The sequence below is a fragment of the Mustela erminea genome, chromosome 11 (genome assembly GCF_009829155.1).
Source record: "Mustela erminea isolate mMusErm1 chromosome 11, mMusErm1.Pri, whole genome shotgun sequence".
NCBI classification, from domain to species: domain Eukaryota; kingdom Metazoa; phylum Chordata; class Mammalia; order Carnivora; family Mustelidae; genus Mustela; species Mustela erminea.
In genome coordinates this window covers 49225594-49245358 of record NC_045624.1, presented here as the reverse complement: position 1 = coordinate 49245358, position 19765 = coordinate 49225594, and the positions used below count along the sequence as shown (strand labels likewise).

Below are 19765 nucleotides of genomic sequence, written 5' to 3'. Positions count from 1 at the left end.
CCAGGAGTTGATGGGTGGCAGGAGGTGAGAGGTGAAGGTCTGAAGATGATGGCATGACTGGAAGATTCTTGAACCCTGGAGGATTCTGCCAAAGCTGGAACTCATACTTGGTGATGGAACCAGTCACAGAAATGAGAGGATTTTTCTTCAGTGGTGGGTGGGGTGAGAAGAAATAGAGGTGACAGGAATGACGTTGATCCATGTTTGGAGTTTGACAGAAGAGTGTCAGTGGAACAGGAAATGAGGGGTGCTGGGGGGAGAGTGTTCGAAACGTTCAAGGAAATGAAGTCCAGAGGGACAATAGGAAGGGTAGGATGAAAGTTCTGGTGGTTTTTCATTCAAGCAGTAGAGCAAATTGGGTGAGAAAGAGGAAGTGAGAAAAGGAAGGGTGGGCTGTGGTAATCAGAGGAGAGTTCTAGTTTTCCATTTTAAAGAGCAATTCCTGGGTTGTGATCTGGTCACAGGGTGAGCATTGTTGGCAAGAGCTTAGGTCACAGGAACGAATAGCCTAAGGCAAGGCCAGGAGATGTTGGGTCATTACCCAAGAGTGAACAGGAAAAAGTGGGAAAGAACAGAGAGGAGGTTCCTAAAAATGTAGAAAGGAGAAGCAGGAAACCAGAGAGAAGGAAGTCATTCCAGGAAGTGAGCAAGAGGGAGCTGGTCACAAATTCTTAGGTTCTAGGTACTTGTCAGTAGGTTATTGTCTGGAGACTGTAGTGACTGGGGGAATTTGGTTTTCTACTGGGAGTTCTGAGGACCTGAGCTGCTTTGACTTGTAAGGCTCACAAGAGAAGGGAAGAGTGGAGAAGCCAGGGTGCAGCCATGGTAGAGCTGTTGAGAGGAGTGTGAGTGTGGGGTACTTGCTGGCTCCAGGAGGAGAGGTCCCGAGACTAGTGGGAGGAAGGGTTGCAAGAGGGAATGCAGAGCAAGGCTGGGTCATAGCCAAGTAGGGATGAGAGAACCCAGGATGATGCCTGGAGGGCTTTCAGCTTGGCAGACATTGTGATTTACAGGATGAGGGACCCTGGGGGTATGAATAAAATGGGTCAAGCTCCGAGTTTCAGGTAATGCTTAAAAAAACCAAACACAGCTTTATTGAACTATTTGCATACAACTTGGCCAATTAAGTGTACTCTTCACTGGTTCTAGTATGTTTGCAGATGTATACAACCATTACCACTGTCAATTTTATTTTTTTTAATTTAAAAAAATTTTAGAAGGTTTATTTTATTTTATTTTATTTTATCAGAGAGGGAGAGAGAGAGAAAGAGAAAGAGAGCACAAGCTGGGAAAGCAGCAGGCAGAGGGAGAAGCAGGCTCCCTGCTGACCAAAGGGGCCCTCTGTCAGACTCGAGCCCAGGACCCTGGGATCATGACCTAAGCAGAAGGCAGACAACCCACTGAGCCACGCAGGAGTCTGTCCCAGCCATAGTCAATTTTAGAAAATTTTTATTAGCTGATTTCACTGCCCTTTAGCTATCACTTCCCTGAATTACCTGAACTCCACCCCTCTGCTCTCTACCCACCCAACCCAGTAACCCTAAGCAACCAGTAATCTATTTTCTCTTTTTATAAGAGTTCCTGATTCTGGACTTTCCTATGAATGGACTTGTGTAATATGTGGACTTTTGTGGATCATTTCTAACATAATGTTTTCAGGGTCCATCCAAGTTGTAGTGGGTATTACTACTTCATTCCTTTTTATTGTCAAATAACATTCCATTGTATGGACGTACCGCAGTCTGTTTATCCATTCGTCCACTGATGGACATTTGGGTTATTTCCACCTTTTGGCTATTATGAACAATGCCAATATTTATATACTAGTTTCTCTGTGGACATTTTCCTTTCTTTTGGGTATATACTTAGGAGAATCGCTGGGTCAAATGGTGAGTCTGTGTTTAATGGTTTGAGAAACTGCTGGAGTGTTCTATGAGGTGGCCGCACCTTTTCAAATCCACCAGCAGTGTATGAGGGTTCTGATTTCTCTGTATTCTTGCCCGAATTTGTTACTATCGGACTTTATGATTCTAGCCAGCCTAATGGGAGTGAAGTGAAGTGGTGTCTCACTGTGGTTTTGATTTGCTTTCTTCTGATGACTAATGATATTGAACATATTTTCATGTGTTTATTGGCCACTTCTCTATTTTCCCTGGAGGAATGTCTATTGAGGATCCTTCGCCTGTTTTTGAAATGAGTTACCAGTTATCTGTTATCTTTATTAGTTATCAAAGATCATTTTATTATTATATTTATGTACATAATAAAACATATATTTATTTTATTATTATTTTCCCAGCTTTATTAAGGCATGATTAACAAATAAAATTGTAAGATATTTAAAATGTTAATGTGAAGATTTGATAATACCTTTTTGATTCATCCATCACCTTACTATTTTCCCCTTTTCTTTCCTTTTTTTTTTTTTTTCTCTTTTTGGAGAGAATATTTTACTCCTTTAGAAAATTTCAATTGTACAAATTCAGTATTATCAACTGTACAAATTGTACAAATGCAGTATTATCAGCTGTAGTCACCATGTCACCTTAAGTTTTGTTTGTTATTATTGAGTTGGATGAGCTCTTTGTGTATTCTAGCTACCCATCCCTTATCAGATACGTGATTTGCAAATTATTTTCTCCCATTCCGTTCATTGTCTTTTCACTTTCTAGAGGGTGTCCTTTGAAGCACAGAATGTTTTAATTTTCATGAAGTCTAATTTGTCTGTTTTTTCTTTTGTTGCTCATGCTTTTGGTATATCTAAGAATCCTTTGCTAAATCCCTGGTCATGAAGATTTACCTCTGTGTTTTTTTCTAAGAGTTTTGCAGTTTTTGCTCTTACATTTAGGTCTTTGATACATTCCAAGTTAATTTCTTTTTTCTTTTTTTAAAAGATTTTATTTATCCATTTGAGTGGGAGAGAGGGAGCAGAAGCAGGGGGAGAGAGAAAAGCAGACTCCCTGCTAAGCAGGGAACCAGATGCGGGACTCTATCCCGGGATCTTGGGCTCATGACCTGAGCTGAAGGCAGATGCTTAACCATCTGAGCCACCCAGTCACCCCGTTTCAAATTAATTTCTATAAATGGTATAAAGTAGGTAAACCTCTAGCTTTAATCTTTTGCTATCCTCTGGTCTCAGAACCATTTGTTGTAAAGACTTTTTCCCCTATTGAATTGTTTTGGCACCCTGTTGAAAATGAGTTGACCATGAAGGTATGGATTTACTTCCGGACTGTTCATTCTTTGCTGTTAATCTGTTTGTTTATCCTTGTGACACTTGCACACTGTCTTAAGTACTATTGCTTTATAGTAAGTTTTGAAATCAGGAAGTGGGAATCTTTCTACTATGTTCTTCTTTTTCAGGGTTGTTTTGACTAATCTGGGTCCCTTGCAATTAAAGAGGAATTTTAGAATCAGCTTGTCAGTTTGTACAGAGAAGTCAGCTGAGATTCTGATAAAGACTGCATTAAATCTATAGATCAGTTTGAGCAGAGTTGTTGTCCTAACAATGTTGTCTTCTAGTCCATGAACACAGGATGTTTTTTCCAATTATTTAGATCTTCTCTAATATAGATCTTCTCTAATTTCTTTCAGTGTCCTTTGGTAATTTTAAGAATATACACTTTGTATTTATTTTGTTAATTTAATCCTTGGTATTTTATCCTTTTGATGCTATTGTTCAGGTAGTGTTTTGATGGGAAATTATGGTAGTAGTTCTGCAAAGCCCCCTTACTAGGTGAAGGGCTAGAGAAAAAAATGTCTTCCCAATCGTTGGCAGGAAAGAAGAGCAGAGCATTTTCTGCTCTTCTTCAAGGGGCTGTGTTCTCATGTCTTTCATGATTCTGTGACATGGCACTGGGGGATGCATCAACCTCCAAAGAACTCTACACCCCCAAGTACCAATGGTTTCCCCTCTTTTTCATCCTAATCCAAATTGCGTGGTGATGGGGTGGGAGAGGGGAGTGAATAGCTGTAGATAGCTTTTGGTTAACAGGAATGCAATCTGATTGGATGAATTCACACTAATATTTAAATTACTGACCCCCCCCATTTCAAATTTATCTGCTTTTCTAGAAGAGGAAAAGGAGTAGCCCAGACATATTATTATGTAGAAGAACCTTAATAGCATAGAAAAAGGAGGAGACCTTTTGGAAAATGTGAAAAATATTCTTGGGTTTGATCTGGGAGGGTAGGTTTGTTTTGGGGAGAGAGGATGTTACAAGTTAGGAAGTCTAGTATTACCTGTGTGTCTGCTCTAGTGCCAGCTTCTCTCCTACATCTGCTTTCAATGGCTTCTTTTCTTCAATTCTGTTTCTTCTGGTCATGTTCTCCGTGCTTCCCCCACCCCCCAGCTGTCCCTCAGGTGGCTGTCCTGAGTTCGTATATGATGGGAAGTAGAGGTCAGGCCCACCACATGCATGTCTATGTGTCCAGAGTGGCTAAGTCTAAGGTAGTACTTTTCCTAAATAACACCAAAATAGTTGTGAGGCTAAAATTCGATGTGTTGTTTCTTGTTCCTGAATTCTAAACCCCCAGTTTGGCCAACATCATCTTCACAACCATTAATGGAACCCTTATGTTGTCGAGAATAACAACTTAGTGGTTTCATTGTTTTTCATATGATGAATCAGTATTTTTAGACTGCTAATAAACCTTAGGAAGCAATGTCTTATCCTCTTTAATTTTTATCTTTTGTGATAAATGGCAGAAAACTTAAATGGCAATTTTATTTATGCATCCAACTTTATTTATTTTTATTTTTATTTTTTTAAGATTTAATTTATTTACTTGACAGAGAGATCACAAGTAGACAGAGAGGCAGGCAGAGAGAGAGGAGGAATCAGGCTCTCCGCTGAGCAGAGAGCCCGATGCGGGACTCGATCCCAGGACCCTGAGATCATGACCTGAGCCGAAGGCAGAGGCTTTAACCCACCGAGCCACCCAGGCGCCCTGTATGTGTCCAACTTTAACTGAACCTCAGATTTCTGCTTGTTTTTCCATCTTGGTATTTAAAAAAAAAAATTTATTTATTTATTTATTATTTTCTTTTTTCATTGTTTGTTTACCATACCTAGTGCTCCATGCAATACGTGCCTGCCTTAATACCTACCAGTAGCCTCCATACCCAGCCTGGGGCCCAGTATGTGGCTTGACCTCATGACCCTGAGATCAAGACCTGAGCTGAGACCAAGAGTTGGATGCTTAACCGACTGAGGCACCAGGTGCCCCTCAGATTGTCTTTCTTAAGTTCTAAGTTCAGACTGAGAAGAGCTTGGCGGGCTTTATAGGGGAGTTCTGCATAAACTGTACCAAAATGGAAACTGGACCACAGTAGAGCAGCTGTGCTCTGTCAAGGAGGATATGCTTGTTTTTCCTTTTCATTTTGGATGCGCTCTTTTGATTGTCCACGTTGGGATCTACCTCAAGCTACCTTGAGTAAAGGGGTATATGGGAGCCCAGGAGGCGTGAAACCTTGAGCCACTGGGCACTAAAGGCGCTGGCTCCAGGCAGCTCTGTGGATGTCAGCAGCTCTGTGGAAGCCAGCACCATACTTCAGCTTTTCTGGTGGCCAGTTTCTTTAATATCTCACAAGAACTTTTATCTTCCTCATGGCTTCTGTTTAAGTGCAAGCTCTGGTCCCTCAGAACTCCTGCTGTGACATCATTACTCCTCCCTTTCTCTTTTGTCATTTCCCAGCTTCAGGTCCCAGGGAACTGCCAAGTCTTCCAGTGCTTCCTGGACCAAATATGGGAGGAAGTGGGTGCCCAGCCCTTCTTTCGGTGCCAGGCTGTGCCTCGGGCGCCTCACTAACCTGTGGACTGGCCTCACTGGAGTCCGATGCTTATCACTGATGCCTCACCTGTGTCTAGGAATTCCCCCTCCCCTGCCATGATACTGTAGAGCTGCCTCTCCCTTAGGACCTTGGCTAACAGCTTTCCCCTCGAGGAGCTTTGGGGGCCCACAGCCCCCCTCTCAGACCTGCCCAATGTAGCATGAAGGACATAGGTGGTACTGAGAACAAGTATGAAAAACTGGTACGGAGTTCAACTTTGACTCTAGAACCACCCCAAGGAGGCATATCTTTATGAGATGAAAGTAAGAAGTCAGTAGGTTTTCATTTATATAGAAAAGTTGCTGAACATCATAGCAGGAAGTAAAACACAGTGAAATTAATGTAGTTGTTTGTTTTCTTGGAAATGGGAATATAAAGGTAACTGAGCACATAAAGTTTTACTTTTTAAAAAAGTGATATAGCTTTTTCAAACTTTGAAAGTAACAAATGCATTGTAAACTTCTGGAAAAATACAGAAAAAAGTGATTAGAATTCTAGCCATTCAGAAATGACCACCGTTGGGGCTCCTGGGTGGCTCGGTCATTAAGCGTCTTGCCTTTGGCTCAGGTCATGATCCCAGGGTCCTGGGACAGAGCCCCTCATCAGGCTCCCTGCTCAGCGGGGAGCCCACTTCTGCCTCTCCCACTCCCCCTACTTGTTTCCCTCTCTAGCTGTCTCTCTCTCTCTGTCAAATAAATAAATTTTTTAAAAAATGAAATTACCACTGTTAATTTGTCCTGTGTAGACTCCAGTTCTCAGATAAGTAAAGAAATAGAAACGTACTGGGACACCTGGGTGGCTCAGTTGGTTAAGCATTGCCTTCAACTGGGGTTGTGATCCCAGGGTCCTGGTATGGAGTTCCGCATCGGGCTCCCTGCTCAGCAGGGAGTCTGCTTCTCCTTCTGCCTGCTGCTTCCCCTGCTTGCGTGTACTCTGGAGCTCTCTGACAAACAAATAAAATCTTAAAACAACAACAACAACAACAAAGATACATACTTAGAAAAATCACTTGACAATACTTCTTCAAAAGACCCTATCATTTAATAATCTTCTATAATGTAATTTCTAGTGGTACAAGCTGGTCTGTTACTCAGCTCTACTATCATTTACTTTTTCTAATTTACTGATGGACATTTAGGTTTCCATTTTATTTGATCTATTTTTTTTTTTAACAACCCTGCATTGGAAACATTCTTACATACAGACTTTTTTTGCACACGTCTGATTAATTTTTTTAGGTTGAGTTCCCAGATGTGGAATAATTGAGTCAAAGAACATGAGCAATTTAAAAATTCTTTTGAAACATATGGCCAAATTGTCTTTCTGGAATATTGAAATAGCTCTCATTCCTACCAGCTGCAATCAGTCCTGTTTCTTATGATCTTTGCCAATGTGGATATTATCATCAAAAAACCATTCTAATTTAATAGACACAAATATGGTATCTTATTTTTTATTTGCATTTCTGTTTATAGCAAGGTTGAACATTTTAAATAGATCATTGACCTTTTTTCCAAAACTTTTTAATTGTGCTAAGTATATATAAAATTTATCAGCTCGCCCATTTTACGTGTACAGTTCACTAGTATTCACGTTGTTGTGTGACATCTCCAGATCGGTTTCATCCGGCCACACTGAAACTCTGCACCCATTTACAAGAGCTCTCCATTTCCCCCTGGCAACCACTATTCTCCCTTCTGTTTCTATGAATTTGGCTAGTTTAGAAACCTTAGGTAAATAAGTAGAATCATAAAGTATCCGGTTTTTGTGTATGTGACTGATCATTTCATTTAATGTCTTCAGGGTTCATCCATATTGTAAAATGTGTGAGAATTTCCTTCCTTTTAAAAGCTGACTGAGGGGTGCCTGGGTGGCTCAGTGGGTTAAGCCTCTGCCTTCGGCTCAGGTCGTGATCTCAGGGTCCTGGGATCGAGCCCCACATCGGGCTCTCTGCTCAGCAGGGAGCCTGCTTCCCACTCACCCCCTCTGTCTGCCTCTCTGCCTGCTTGTGACCTCTCTCTGTCAAATAAATAAATAAAATCTTTAAAAAAAAAAGAAGCTGACTGATACTCCATTGTGTGTACATACCATGTCTTGCTCACTCGTTTGTCAGTGGACACTTGGGTTGCTCACCCTTCTTTGCTTTTGAAACAATGCTTCTATGGACACAGGTGTACAAATATCTCCTTGAGATCCTGCTTTCAGTTCTTTTGGATGTAAACCCAGAAGTGGAATTGTGGACTATAGAGTAGTTCTCTTTTTAATTTTTTTAAAATTTACTTATTTAAGTCATCTCTACCCCTGATGTGAGATTCACACTCAATGACCCCGAGATCAAGAGTCTCATGCCCCTCCAACTGAGCCAGTCAGGCACCCCATTTTTAATTTTTAAAGGAACCTCCATAGTGTTTTCTAAGGAGCAACATGATTTTTCATTCCCATGGGCACAAAGGTTCCGGTTTCCCCATATCCTCACCAGTACTTGTTTTCTTTTTCTTTGATAGCAGCCTTCCTAACTGGATGTGAGATAATAACTCATTGTGGTTTTGATTTGCATTTCCCTAGTGGTTAGTGATACTGTCTTTTCATGTGCTTTTTGGCTATTTGTATATCATCTTTGGAGAAATGTCTATTCAGATCCTTTGTCCAGTTTTTAATCAGGTTGTTTTTTTTTTGTTGTTAAGTTTGACCTTTATTATTTTTGTTTTGCGAATTGATTATTGATAACTTTGCTTATTTTTCTTTCTTTTTTTTTTAAGATTTTATTTATTTGACAAGGAGAGATACAGTGAGAGAAGGAACACAAGCAGGGGGAGTGGGAGACGGAGAAGCAAGCTTCCCGCCCAGCAGGGAGCCTGATGTGGGGCTCCATCCCAGGGCTCTGGGATCATGACCTGGAAGGAAGGCAAAGGCACCCAGGCGCCCCTAACTTTGCTTATTTTTCTACAGAAATATTCTTTGGTATGGCTTTATAAGAGCTTTTCATAAATTAAATATTAACCTTTTGTCATGTATTATAAATAGTACTATATAATATTGTCTTTATATCCCTTTGAAACATACAACAGGTTTAAATTTTCATACAGTCATGTCTATCACTGTTTTCTCAAGTTTTTTTTCCAATTTTTTGTGTATATGAGGGTGGGGAGGTGTTTACTAACCATCATCCTAGGGGTTCCAGAGCCTTCTCTGGGGCTTTCAGCGCCCTGGGGCATTTCCCAGGGCGGCACAATGGCCACAGCATCAATCCCCTGCCACGGTGAGCCTATCCCCTGCTGGGCAGTGAGCTGGCAAGGCACAGGTATAGACAGAACCTTGCCCCGTCCGTCCTCCCTGCACACTGCAGGGGGCGTGTAGGTAGGAAGAGAGTCTCCACTTGAAGGACGGGCAGTAAGGTTTTTGGAACGGCAGATCAACACGTTCCTGGGTACTCCTAAAAGCAGCCATCCTTCCATCTCCTGTCACCTTCTTGGATACCTTTGAACCTGACCCAGGCTCTTCAGGCAGCTCTTCCTGTGGTCCTTCTCCAGTACTCACTGGGATTCCTACCTTACACCCTTTCAGTACCAGGGCTTTTGTCTAACTTTCTTATAAGCTCTCTCTGGAGGTAGAATCCTAACAGGAAAGGAAGTGGGGATGGAGCACCTGGGTGGCTCGGTGGGTTAAGCATCTGACTTCAGCTCAGGTCATGATCCCGGGGTCCTGGGATCAAGCCCTGCGTCGGGCTCTCTGCTCAGTAAGGAGCCTGCTTCTCCTTCTCCCTCTGCCCCTGCTCCTGCTTGTGTTCTCTTTCTCGCTCAATCTCTCTCTCAAATAAACAAATATAATCTTTGAAAAAAAAAAAAGAAAGAAAGAAAGAAAGAAAGAAAAGGAAATGGGGACGGATCCTTTCCTAAAATACAGTTGACCCAGAGCAGTGTCTCTTCCACATTACAGTGGTAGCGCATTGTTGTAAGGCCCTAAGACGAAGGTGGAAATGCGTCCGAAGAACCCAGGTATCCAGTTGAGATGGTGAGACGTGGCGACATCTAACAGAAGGGTGTTACCTTTCATACTTACTTGCTCTTCCGCATACGGCTTGCAGGCCGGTCTCCAGGCTCCCGCCCCAGCTCCTGGAATCCAGCCATATCTCCAGAAGAGAGAAGAGGTTAAGTGTATGTTGTTTGAGGGTTGATTACTTCTCCTCACATAGTAAAACAAACAAACAAACAAAAAACCAAGAAAGCTATAGCAGTGGTTTCCTGATGAAACCTGTCCCCTTACTATCACAAAGCTCTGTCCACTGTGAGGTCAGTTAAAGATTTCCTGCACGTTCTTCTGGGAGCGCATGGCATCTCTCTTCGCTTTGGTGTGGGAAATATAGAGAAACATCTGTTCGGTTTATGAAGTTGTGTATTGTTACGGCGAATCAATAACTCTGTAGATCTTTGATAAAACCAGTTTTGTTCTGTTTAGGATTTCCTTGTGGCTTTGATATAAATTCCAATCTAGTTCATGATTAACAAGTCACCTTAATCAGCCTTTGACACGGGATGGTAGGGAAACCCAAAACTCTGCTGCTAAAAGCTTACCCCCCACCCTCATTTTCACTTTAGAGAATGATGTAAACTGCACTTGTGTTCCTTATTTGCCACTGGGAGAAGTACATAATCCCTTCTCTGTCCACCCACATGTATGGGCCACAGACTCAGGCAGTACTTTGCTTGTCAGAGTGGAGATCGCCTTCAGGTAGACAGACCAAGCTTAACACTGTGAAAATTTTTTCCTGTTGATCTAAGAGCTTTATTAAGTTAGAGACTTGAAAACACAACACTTGATTGCTCCCTAGATAGGGTCTGCAAACGACTGCTGCCTGTTTTTGTAGATAAAGTTTTGCTGGGACACAGCCGTCTGCATTAGATCACTGGGCATCTGTGTGCTTTCTCACTACAAATTGCAGACTTGGATAGTTGTAACAGAGACCGTTTGGCCTGCAAAACCTCAAATATATACTATCTGACCCGTTAGAGAAAAAAATTTGCCAAGCCCCGCTCTATAGAATTCTTTGTTTCACAGTCATTTTCTATTTTATAGAAGAAATATTCCAAGAGGGAAAATGAAGGCAGTTTCTTCCTGATGTTTCTGGTTTGGGCACATCATCTTCTCAAGGCAGTGATAGAGTTGTGAAGATACATTGAGTCTGTCAGATGAGTCTCTGTGGCCACCATGTTTCCCAGCACGGGACAACCCCCATATCTGCCATCACTGTGTACCCAGTTCTAACCTGAACAACATTCCTGTGGTTTGGAGTGGTGGTGAAATTTAATATATTTTTTTAAGATTTTATTTATTTATTTTGGGGGGGGCATGAGTTGGGGGGAGGAGCAGAGGGAGGGGGGATAAGCAGACTCTGCGCTGAGTGTGGAACCTGATTCAGGGTTTAATTTCATGACCCTGAGATCATGACCTGAACTAAAATCAAAAGTTGGATGACCAACCAACTGAGCACCCAGACACCCTGAGATTTAACAATTCTTTCTAGGAAGGTAAGTAGGAAGAATAATGGGTCTCAGTAGGTGACTATCCAGGTGTGCTGTGGTTCCCCATTGGTGGTGGGGAAATAATGTGCTCTCTCCAAAGAAAGCCTTGTTGATGGCCACCTAGAGGCAGGGTTCCATAGTTGTTGGAAGAAGATCTTCCAGGGAGGCAAGAGTTCCCTATGTACAGTATAATGACAGACACATGGGCTAGTCTGGGGAATTTGGAAGTCTAAACAAATCTAATATATAACCCACCAAGTGGGTATTGTTTTTTCAGAGGGCAGTTTCTGGTGAGCAGCTTTGGTTTGCGTAATTATACGCAACTGACCTTTTATCTCAAATCATACTATGTGCGATCATTTAATTTCCTTCTCTCATTAGTAAATGCCATGGCAAGATGTCGTACCAGATGACATTTTGTGTTATAAAGGTAGCATCTCTTTGTAACTCAAATCTGCTATTTATTTTACATGAAATAAAAATCTTAATTTATGTTAGAATTCTAATTGAATTATGGAGTTTAATTTTCTTTAAAAGTTGTTACTTCAAAAAGTATAAAATGAATTTGTGTTAACTAGAAAAATTCGAACAATATGGAAGTCTGTAGAGTAGACAATGGAAGTCCTCCCCCTTCTACCTCTCTTCCTGTGATTTCAGATAGTAAAGGTCGACTCTGTGGTTCTCTGTGATGTTTTGGAACTGGTTTAAACTTTCTTTTCCTAACTTCCTTGCTACTTGGTCTGTAACATCTCAGGGTGGCCGGCACTCTACTGGGATTGCAGTGTCCTTCTGCCTATGTGGGAAAAGCACAAGCTCTGTAAGGAGGATTAAGACCCAAACTTTGACCCATTTTTTCATATGACACAGTCATGGATGCAGCCTCAGGCAATGGAAAGAATAGCCTTGGGAAGTAGACTGGCTTGAGTTGATGAACTTGGACTGGAGTTCTCTCATGAGCTGTGTGAGGGCAACTTGGTCTGTCTGTTCTCTTACCCGTATAGTAAGGAGGCTCGCATCTCCCTCACAGGATGGTTTCAAAATTTAATGACACGGGAAAATACAGAAATGCTGTGTTGGAGAAATTGAATCAGTTGGGGAGACAGAAAATACAAATAATTGTGATGCAAGCAAGGTTGCTGATGGCAGGGGACCTGTGATGGGGCTGGGAGTGGGGGCAGGAGAGGGGAAGTGATTTCTGAGCAGAATCATGGAAGAGCAGTGGGAGTTTGCAGGGGATCTGGAAGGGGTGAAGGCAGCGGCTCCTGGTGTAGAGCAGAACAGCATGTGTAGGAAACATGACCAGCCCTGAGATGAACACAGCCCTCAGTCTGAGGTTTATGCACTACAGGAATTCCTTCAAGAACCCATCTCTCAAGCTTCTCTTCTTTCTAGCCTTTGCACACGCCAGTCCCTCCGCTTAGAATGTGTTTCTCTCTTTGCATTCCTGGCTAAATCGTACCCTCCTTTGGGCCTCAGCTCAAGTGCCACTTGCTCAGTGAAGCCTTCCCAGCACCCCCATCCCATTTTGTCCCTCCATTCTTGCAATAGCTGACCTTTCCCTTCCCGTCCCTTCCACATTATAGTTCTGAAGTCATCTTACAAGCTCCGGGTGTAGGCCATGCTCCGCTGCGCGCCCGTTCCTAGCCCAGCACACGGCACCTGCTAGGAGCACCGTATTTGTTGAGTGCTGCATGAGCGCATGAATTCCCACCCCCTCCACAGCTATGGTGCCAGCCTAGCTCTCCTGTTGGATCCCCGCAGACCCATTCTGCATGAGCTTGCTGTGGCTGCCCAAGGAAGTTACCACAAACTTGGTGGCTTAAAACAAGAGAAATGGATTCTTTCACAGTTTTGGAGGTCAGATGTCTGAAATCAAGATGTTGGCAGCACTGGGCTCCCTCTGGAGGCTCTACAGGAATGTTCTTCCTTGCCTCTGGTGACTCCAGGTGTCCTTGACTTGTGTCTGCAGCTCAGCAACCCTGCCTCTTGTCTTCACGAGGCCTTTTCCTCTGTGTGTGGATTTTCTCCTCTTCTGTCTCTCATAAGAATATTTGTCATCACATTGAGGGCCCACACCCATAATTTAGGGTGATCACATCTGAGATTCTTATTTATGTCTCCAAAGACCCTTTTTCCAAATAGGTTCTGGAGGTTAGGACTCAAACATATCTTTCTGGCAGCAACAATTCAACCCAGTCCCCCCTCCACCGTCTCTTTCCCTCTGTAGAACTGACCCACCCACTGCCTCATGACTCTCCATCATGCTTTTCTTCATCCATTGCGCATGCGATTGTCCCCTCTGTTCCCTTGAAACTCCCTCTTCCTTCCACGAACACTGACATTGCTGCGTTCCCTGTGGGTCCTCCCATGCCCTCCAGGTGACAAGAACCATCTTCCCCTTGGAAATCGTGCAGCCTGTCCCCACAGTCCACTCTCTCCCTGCAGGAGGTCCTTTCCTCTGTCTGCTGTGGGACATCTTAGCAGTACCATCATGTGGGTCTGGAATCTGAAGCTCACGTTCTTGCTTCCTCATATTCTCTACAGTGCCAAGGACATTAGTAGACTCAAAAGTATTTGTGGATGGTAAAAAGTGTCCTGAAAATGGAGTCAGACTTATATTCTCAAAATAAAGACAGACAGTGACCATACAGTCATAGCCACCTTTCAGTTTGTGAGAATCCATACGCATGGATATAGTCAGGGGATTTTGATTTTCTTGGACATGGGCCAGGTATACACTCCAACGAGCTCATATAATAAGTGACGTTTAAAATACAGTGGACAACCCCAGGAATGGTCAAGGCCTGAGATCAACCTTCAGGTTGGTGGTACTGACTGCAGTCAAGGTGCTGACCTGCATCCCTCTTGGGGCCACATCATTTCTTGTCTGAACTCTGGAGTGGTTTAGGTTTCACAGGAATGACCTGTTTCTTGAAGGTCTGGTTGCTGGTAAAGCCATCAGCACTGTTCTCCATGGTGGATCTCTCTGGGCATCTCTGTTCTCTCTATCTTGCCAACCAGCCCCTCATGGCCACTCTGCTCCCGGCCCCGTCCAGCCTCTGGCTCACCAGAGCTCCAACTCTAGCCAGACTCTGCCTGGCCTTCCGGTCTGAGTGCCTGCCATCATCCAGCTGCCTTGGGTTTGCCACATCTCGGACTCCCCATCCCCAGGCAGCCTGAGGTTCATATTGGTCTGGTCAGCAGTGGACAGGAGGGAAGAAGGAGCAGAGGTTCATCTTCCAGAGACTGTGGGTAGCCAGAGAGTTTTGCTCTCAGGATTTGGTAGGAGGCCGCGAGCGACATACCTGCTCCAGTATGGAACTTTCAAATCACTGAGTGTTGGTATCTTATTTTTCAGATTGATTGTGTCCTGTGCTGAAGATGTTTCCAGAACAACAGAAAGAGGTATGTCATCGCAAATCCAAAAATAAATAGTCCATGCATTTTGACTCACTGCAGGTTAGTTCTTCATTCACTAACCATCAGTCTGTGGTGGGGAGTCAAGACACTACAGGGCCTCCTAGAGGAGGGCTGATGAAAAAATAAAACACCTGCCTGCCTCCTCCAGCGCCCCCACTCCCCACATTCCCCAGCTGTGGTGTGTCCTCAGCCCTCGTTCCTTGGTTGCAGTGACTGAGCTGGCTCTTAGCTCACTCCCACCCGCTGCTTATAAAAGTATCTTGTTCCGTGACTCACATTTCTCCCAGACTCTGACTCCCTCCCTCTGACTTTCTTGGTTTTCTCCTCTGTTGCCTCATGCGTGAATCCCCCTACCTCTGGTAATAACCCAAGGGAACTGTCTGCCATTAGTTTCACTTTTACCTTGCTTATTGCCTCTTCGATCTGTTGGCTTGGTTCCACACAGTTCAGAGAACACTGTCCCTTCCTGAATGAACCCAGCCTGATGGTTCTCCCAGGCCTCTTGTCCCAGCTTCTGGAACTTTTACTAACTGGGAGGAGGGCAGGACAATCACCACACCAACATTTTGCTGAGTAGCCCCCTCCCTTGAAAGTTTTTTTTTGTTTGTTTGCTTATTTTTAAGGGAGAGAGAGGGAGGGGGAAGGGCAGAGGGAGAGAGAGAATCTTAGGCAGGCTAAACAGGCTCCACACCCACCTGACATGGGGCTCGATCTCACATCCTGAGATCATGACCTGAGCAGAAATCAAGAGTCTGATGCTTAACTGACTGAGTCACCCAGGTGCTCCTTGGAAGTACTCATTTGTCCTACCCTACCTACTACTGGTACCACACACATTGTCACTAGGTGAGACTAATGAAACTGAATAGTGGCAGAGGAACTTTTAGGGAGTAAACACACATACACACCCACACACACACAGCCACATGGTCCTTTGTTTGCCTTGCCGGGGTTTAAAGCACTGTACAGCTCAAAAAATCCATTTCAGAGAATCCTTCCAGAAGCTTTTTGCTAGATCCCACATCGTGTCTTTCAGCCCTGTCTCTGGGTTCAGATTCTCCTCATTAATCGAACCCACTTCTGCTGTTTAATTCTAGGTTGGGCTCTCCCATTTTATTTTATTTTATTTTTCTTTTTACTATTTTTTGGGGCTCCCCCATTTTCAAAGACAGTGTTTTGGTTTGTTTGTTTTTTAACTTTGTGGGTATAACATATATATGGTAAAATGCATCAGATGTCCTAATCTTGTGTGTATAGCTCAGCAGATTATCTTTTATGTGTACATCTGTGTAACCCCACTCGGATCGAGGTGCAAATGTTCTCAGCACCCCAGAAGGCACTGTGCATCCTTTTCTAGTCAGTCCCCCAATCCTCCCTATAGAGCTAACCCCCTACAATACCAAGACTTTTCTCCTGTCTCTGTATTAAATAAAACTGGGATCCGGCTGTTTCTTTCAGGAAATCCCTTCTCTGTGAAGTTGGCCCCACTGTAGGTCCCCACATGACTTCTCTCACTTCTGACACTAATGACAATTTCAGGGGTTCCCCGAACCATCCTGTTTTACTAATTCACAAGAAGATGCACAGAACTTGCAAAGACAGCTGTTATACTCACAGTTATGCTTTATTATAGGGAAAGGACACAAATTAGAATGAGCCAAGGGAAGGGATGCAGAGGATAGAGTTGGGGAGGGTCCAGGTCCAAATGTGGAGCCGCAGCTCGTCCTCTCCTTACAGAGTTGGTGGAGTCACGCTGCCGCCATTGTGTATGATGATATGCACAGGGGAACTCAGCAGGGCCTCTGGTGTCTAGTTCTTACTGGGGTTCAGTCACAAACTGCCCGTGTGGCTGACTTTTAATATCCATTCCTCCTGGGGTCAGGCTAATATTGTTAGTCTCTGGTTCCTCCAAAGGTTGAAGTAGGTACCGTGTGGTCCTAAACCCCCATGATATTTTCTTTGTTGGACTGTCCAGCGGCCAAAGCCCGGGCTAGCAAAGGTACTTGTGTCAGGCAAGGCATTCCAGGGGCCTGGAGATCACCTCCCACAGGCCAAGGGCAGAGGCCAGACCTCCCTCTGGGTGAGGTGAATTCTTCATGACACATCTAATCTACATTGGCCTGGCCGCTGGGCAGGCTGTGCCAGGGGAGTGGGGTTGTGTGAGCAATGGCACATTCCAAAGGCACATTTTTTTTCCCCTAAGACTTTATTTATTTATTTGAGAGTCAGAGAGAGAGAAACAGACTCCCCACTGAGCAGGGAGCCAGATTCGGGGCTCAATCTGAGGACTCTGAGATCATGACCTGAGCTGAAGGCAGACCCTTAACCGACTGAGCCACCCAGGCACCCCATCCAAAGGCACATTTTGAAAATTGTTCTCTTATGGGGAAAAACTGTCGATGAAAGCAACAAAGACTTTTTTTCCCCCCAATTAGAAGAAGGTTTACTTGAAATTTTTTTAATTTTTAATTTTTTACATTTTTTGCTCAGTTGGATTAATCACTTCATTTTTATTACCAGCTCACTTTAATTAATAAAAGCTACACAGATTTTAACCAACTACATAAAGTATTTTATTGACCTTGAAAAAGTCATTTAAAGGTTTTCTTTATTTATTTCCTTGGTGGGGGGAGCACAAGTGGAGGGAAGGGCAGAGGGAAAGGAGAGAATCTTAAGCATCCTCATCATGACCTGAGCCAAAATCAAGATTCAGATGCTAAACTGACTGGAGCCACCCAAGTGCCCCCAAAAGTCTTTTAGTATAACATTAAGGAATTTTTAAACTAGGAAGTCCTTCAACTGAAAAGGGAAACAATAGTAAGAAGAAAGAGATTAAATGTTTGGAAGTTTATCCTCTGTCAGCAAGAGCTCAGCATAGTCAGGCTAAGTTCTGGATGTGTTATTGTTGAGTTTTTTGTTGTTGTTGTTGTTGTTTTTAATGTTTTTTAAAAAAATTTCATTTATTTATTTAACAGAGAGAGGGACAGCGAGAGAGCGAACACAGGCAGGAGGAGTAAGAGAGTGAGAAGCAGGCTTCCCGCTGAGCAGGGAGCCCGGTGCAGGACTCCGTCCCAGGCCCCTGGGATCATGACCTGAGCTGAAGACAGACACTTAACCGACTAAGCCACTCACATGCCCCTAGTTGTATTGTAATATAGTGCTTTTCATCACCTATCAGTCCATTGTCTGCCTGTGGCCAGAATGATCTCCTGGCATCTAACGCATTGGTCTTAGAACAAAGTCAAAATTCGTAAATGTGGTTTCTAAGGCCCTGTGTGATCGGACTCTGCTTCTTTCCCCAGACTCATCCTCTGCCTTCCTCGTTCCCCCGATACACTTCTCACTTCTTATTCTGGACCTTGTTCTGCAGACTTGAACACCCTGTGTACCCGGGGCCCCTGGGCTTTCACAGATGTTTCCTCAGTGCTTGGAATAATCTTTTTTCCCCCAGACTTCTTTCCCTGTTGACTGGCTAACTCCTGCTTATCCTCAGGCCTCTGCGTAGAAGTCAAGAAGAGGCCTTTCTAAAGCCTCAATTACAAAAGGTATTTTTATCTCACCACCTACCCTGTAGTCGCTGCAGTTAGCAGTGGAGGAGGTTTTGGCTGAGACTTTTTAAATATCCTAGTGCCTGGTTATCGTTTAGTGGAAATAACTCCAGTCCCACCGGACTGCATATGTAAGGGCAGAATGCGACATCACCGATTGTCCTAGCATCTAGACCAAGGAGGCAGTGTGTGTAAACCTCTTTCCACTTGGTGCCCATTGCAGACTTTACTAATTAATCTTGACATTGGCACATGAATCGAGACCTATTTACCATCCTTGTTTAAAATTCAGACAGCCTAGGAGAGACACAGTTCCGCCTAACTGGTAGTTCCAGCCTAAAAGTTTGGTTAAGTTTTTTGTTTTTTGTGTTTTTTTTTTAATAGATGTGGGGGGTGGGTAACCAAATGGAGTCTCTCTTGTTAAAATAGCTTTATTATTGTAATAAATCTAGAGAGAGCAGAACAGGGAGCGAGAGTCTCCCCTGTTAGTTAAACACGTTCCATTTGCACATTGGTCTGGATTCCCAGGAGAGCAGTATCTGAGCTGATGGATCTTCCCCCATAAAAAGGCCTTGGCATTAGGCCATTGTAAAATTAAAATGAATTCAGATTCATTCATGCATGCAACTTTAATTTACAATTAAAATATTATGGTTACATATTTTAATAAGAATAATTAGATGGACCCAACTGAATCAACTCTTCTGTTTAATGAGACAGAACCCAGGATCCTAATGGAAATGCAGGTGGCTGTGTCAGGATACACGTTTCAGGCTGTCTTTCGTGGAGTCAGGCATTTTTTATTCTCTTTATGTTCCAATGTCCAGAGAAAGCTGTCTGGTTTTTCTGCATTGCTAAAGACCCTCGCTTTCTGCTACATTGAACTCCTCTTCTGTGTTGGGTAAATAAACAGTTCGCTCCTGCTGGACGGTGTTTCACAAGGTCCCACACTCTGGTCCCTCCAAGGCACTGGGTTTGTTCCTCTGCCCCAGGCTCCCGTGGTGTCAGTGGGATGGCCCTGCCTATGTGATAGGACCGGAAGGGTAGGCTGAAACCCCTTCTGTGTGTGTGGGTTTTGGGGGCGGGGTGTATATCTCCCCTGCTGTCCTGGGTCATGGTGGCGGAATTCTGCCTCCAGAAATCTGGGCCATTAGGATAAGGGTTTTTCTTCAAAGTGTCCATACTTCACACTGGACAGCAACGACCAGTTACTGACACTTTAGGGGCAGTAAATCCCTCAGCTCTGTGGCAATGGATATACTGACTGGAGCAGACCCAGGTGCACCCAGGGGAATTCCAGGCACCTCGAGGACCCTGCCACCAAGGGAGGAGACGGGACCCTGCAGGGACAGACATGAGGGAAACTTAACATTGACATGTTTGGGATATGCCTGTGCTGACTGATGGGAACCTCTTCGGCTTGTTCTAGGAAAGCCTGATTTTGT

At 43.8% G+C, this 19765-nt stretch overlaps 1 protein-coding gene across 2 annotated transcripts in view; it reads left to right on the top strand.

Annotated features, from left to right (window-relative positions):
- SNX10 (sorting nexin 10) overlaps positions 1-19765 on the top strand; it is a 70731-nt gene that overhangs the window by 26392 nt on the left and 24574 nt on the right. For both annotated transcript variants that reach the window (XM_032304769.1, XM_032304768.1), the window contains one exon: positions 14711-14757. In XM_032304769.1, the coding sequence (XP_032160660.1) occupies positions 14734-14757 (24 nt within the window). In that variant the 5' untranslated portion in view covers positions 14711-14733. The remainder of the gene's footprint in view (positions 1-14710; positions 14758-19765) is intronic.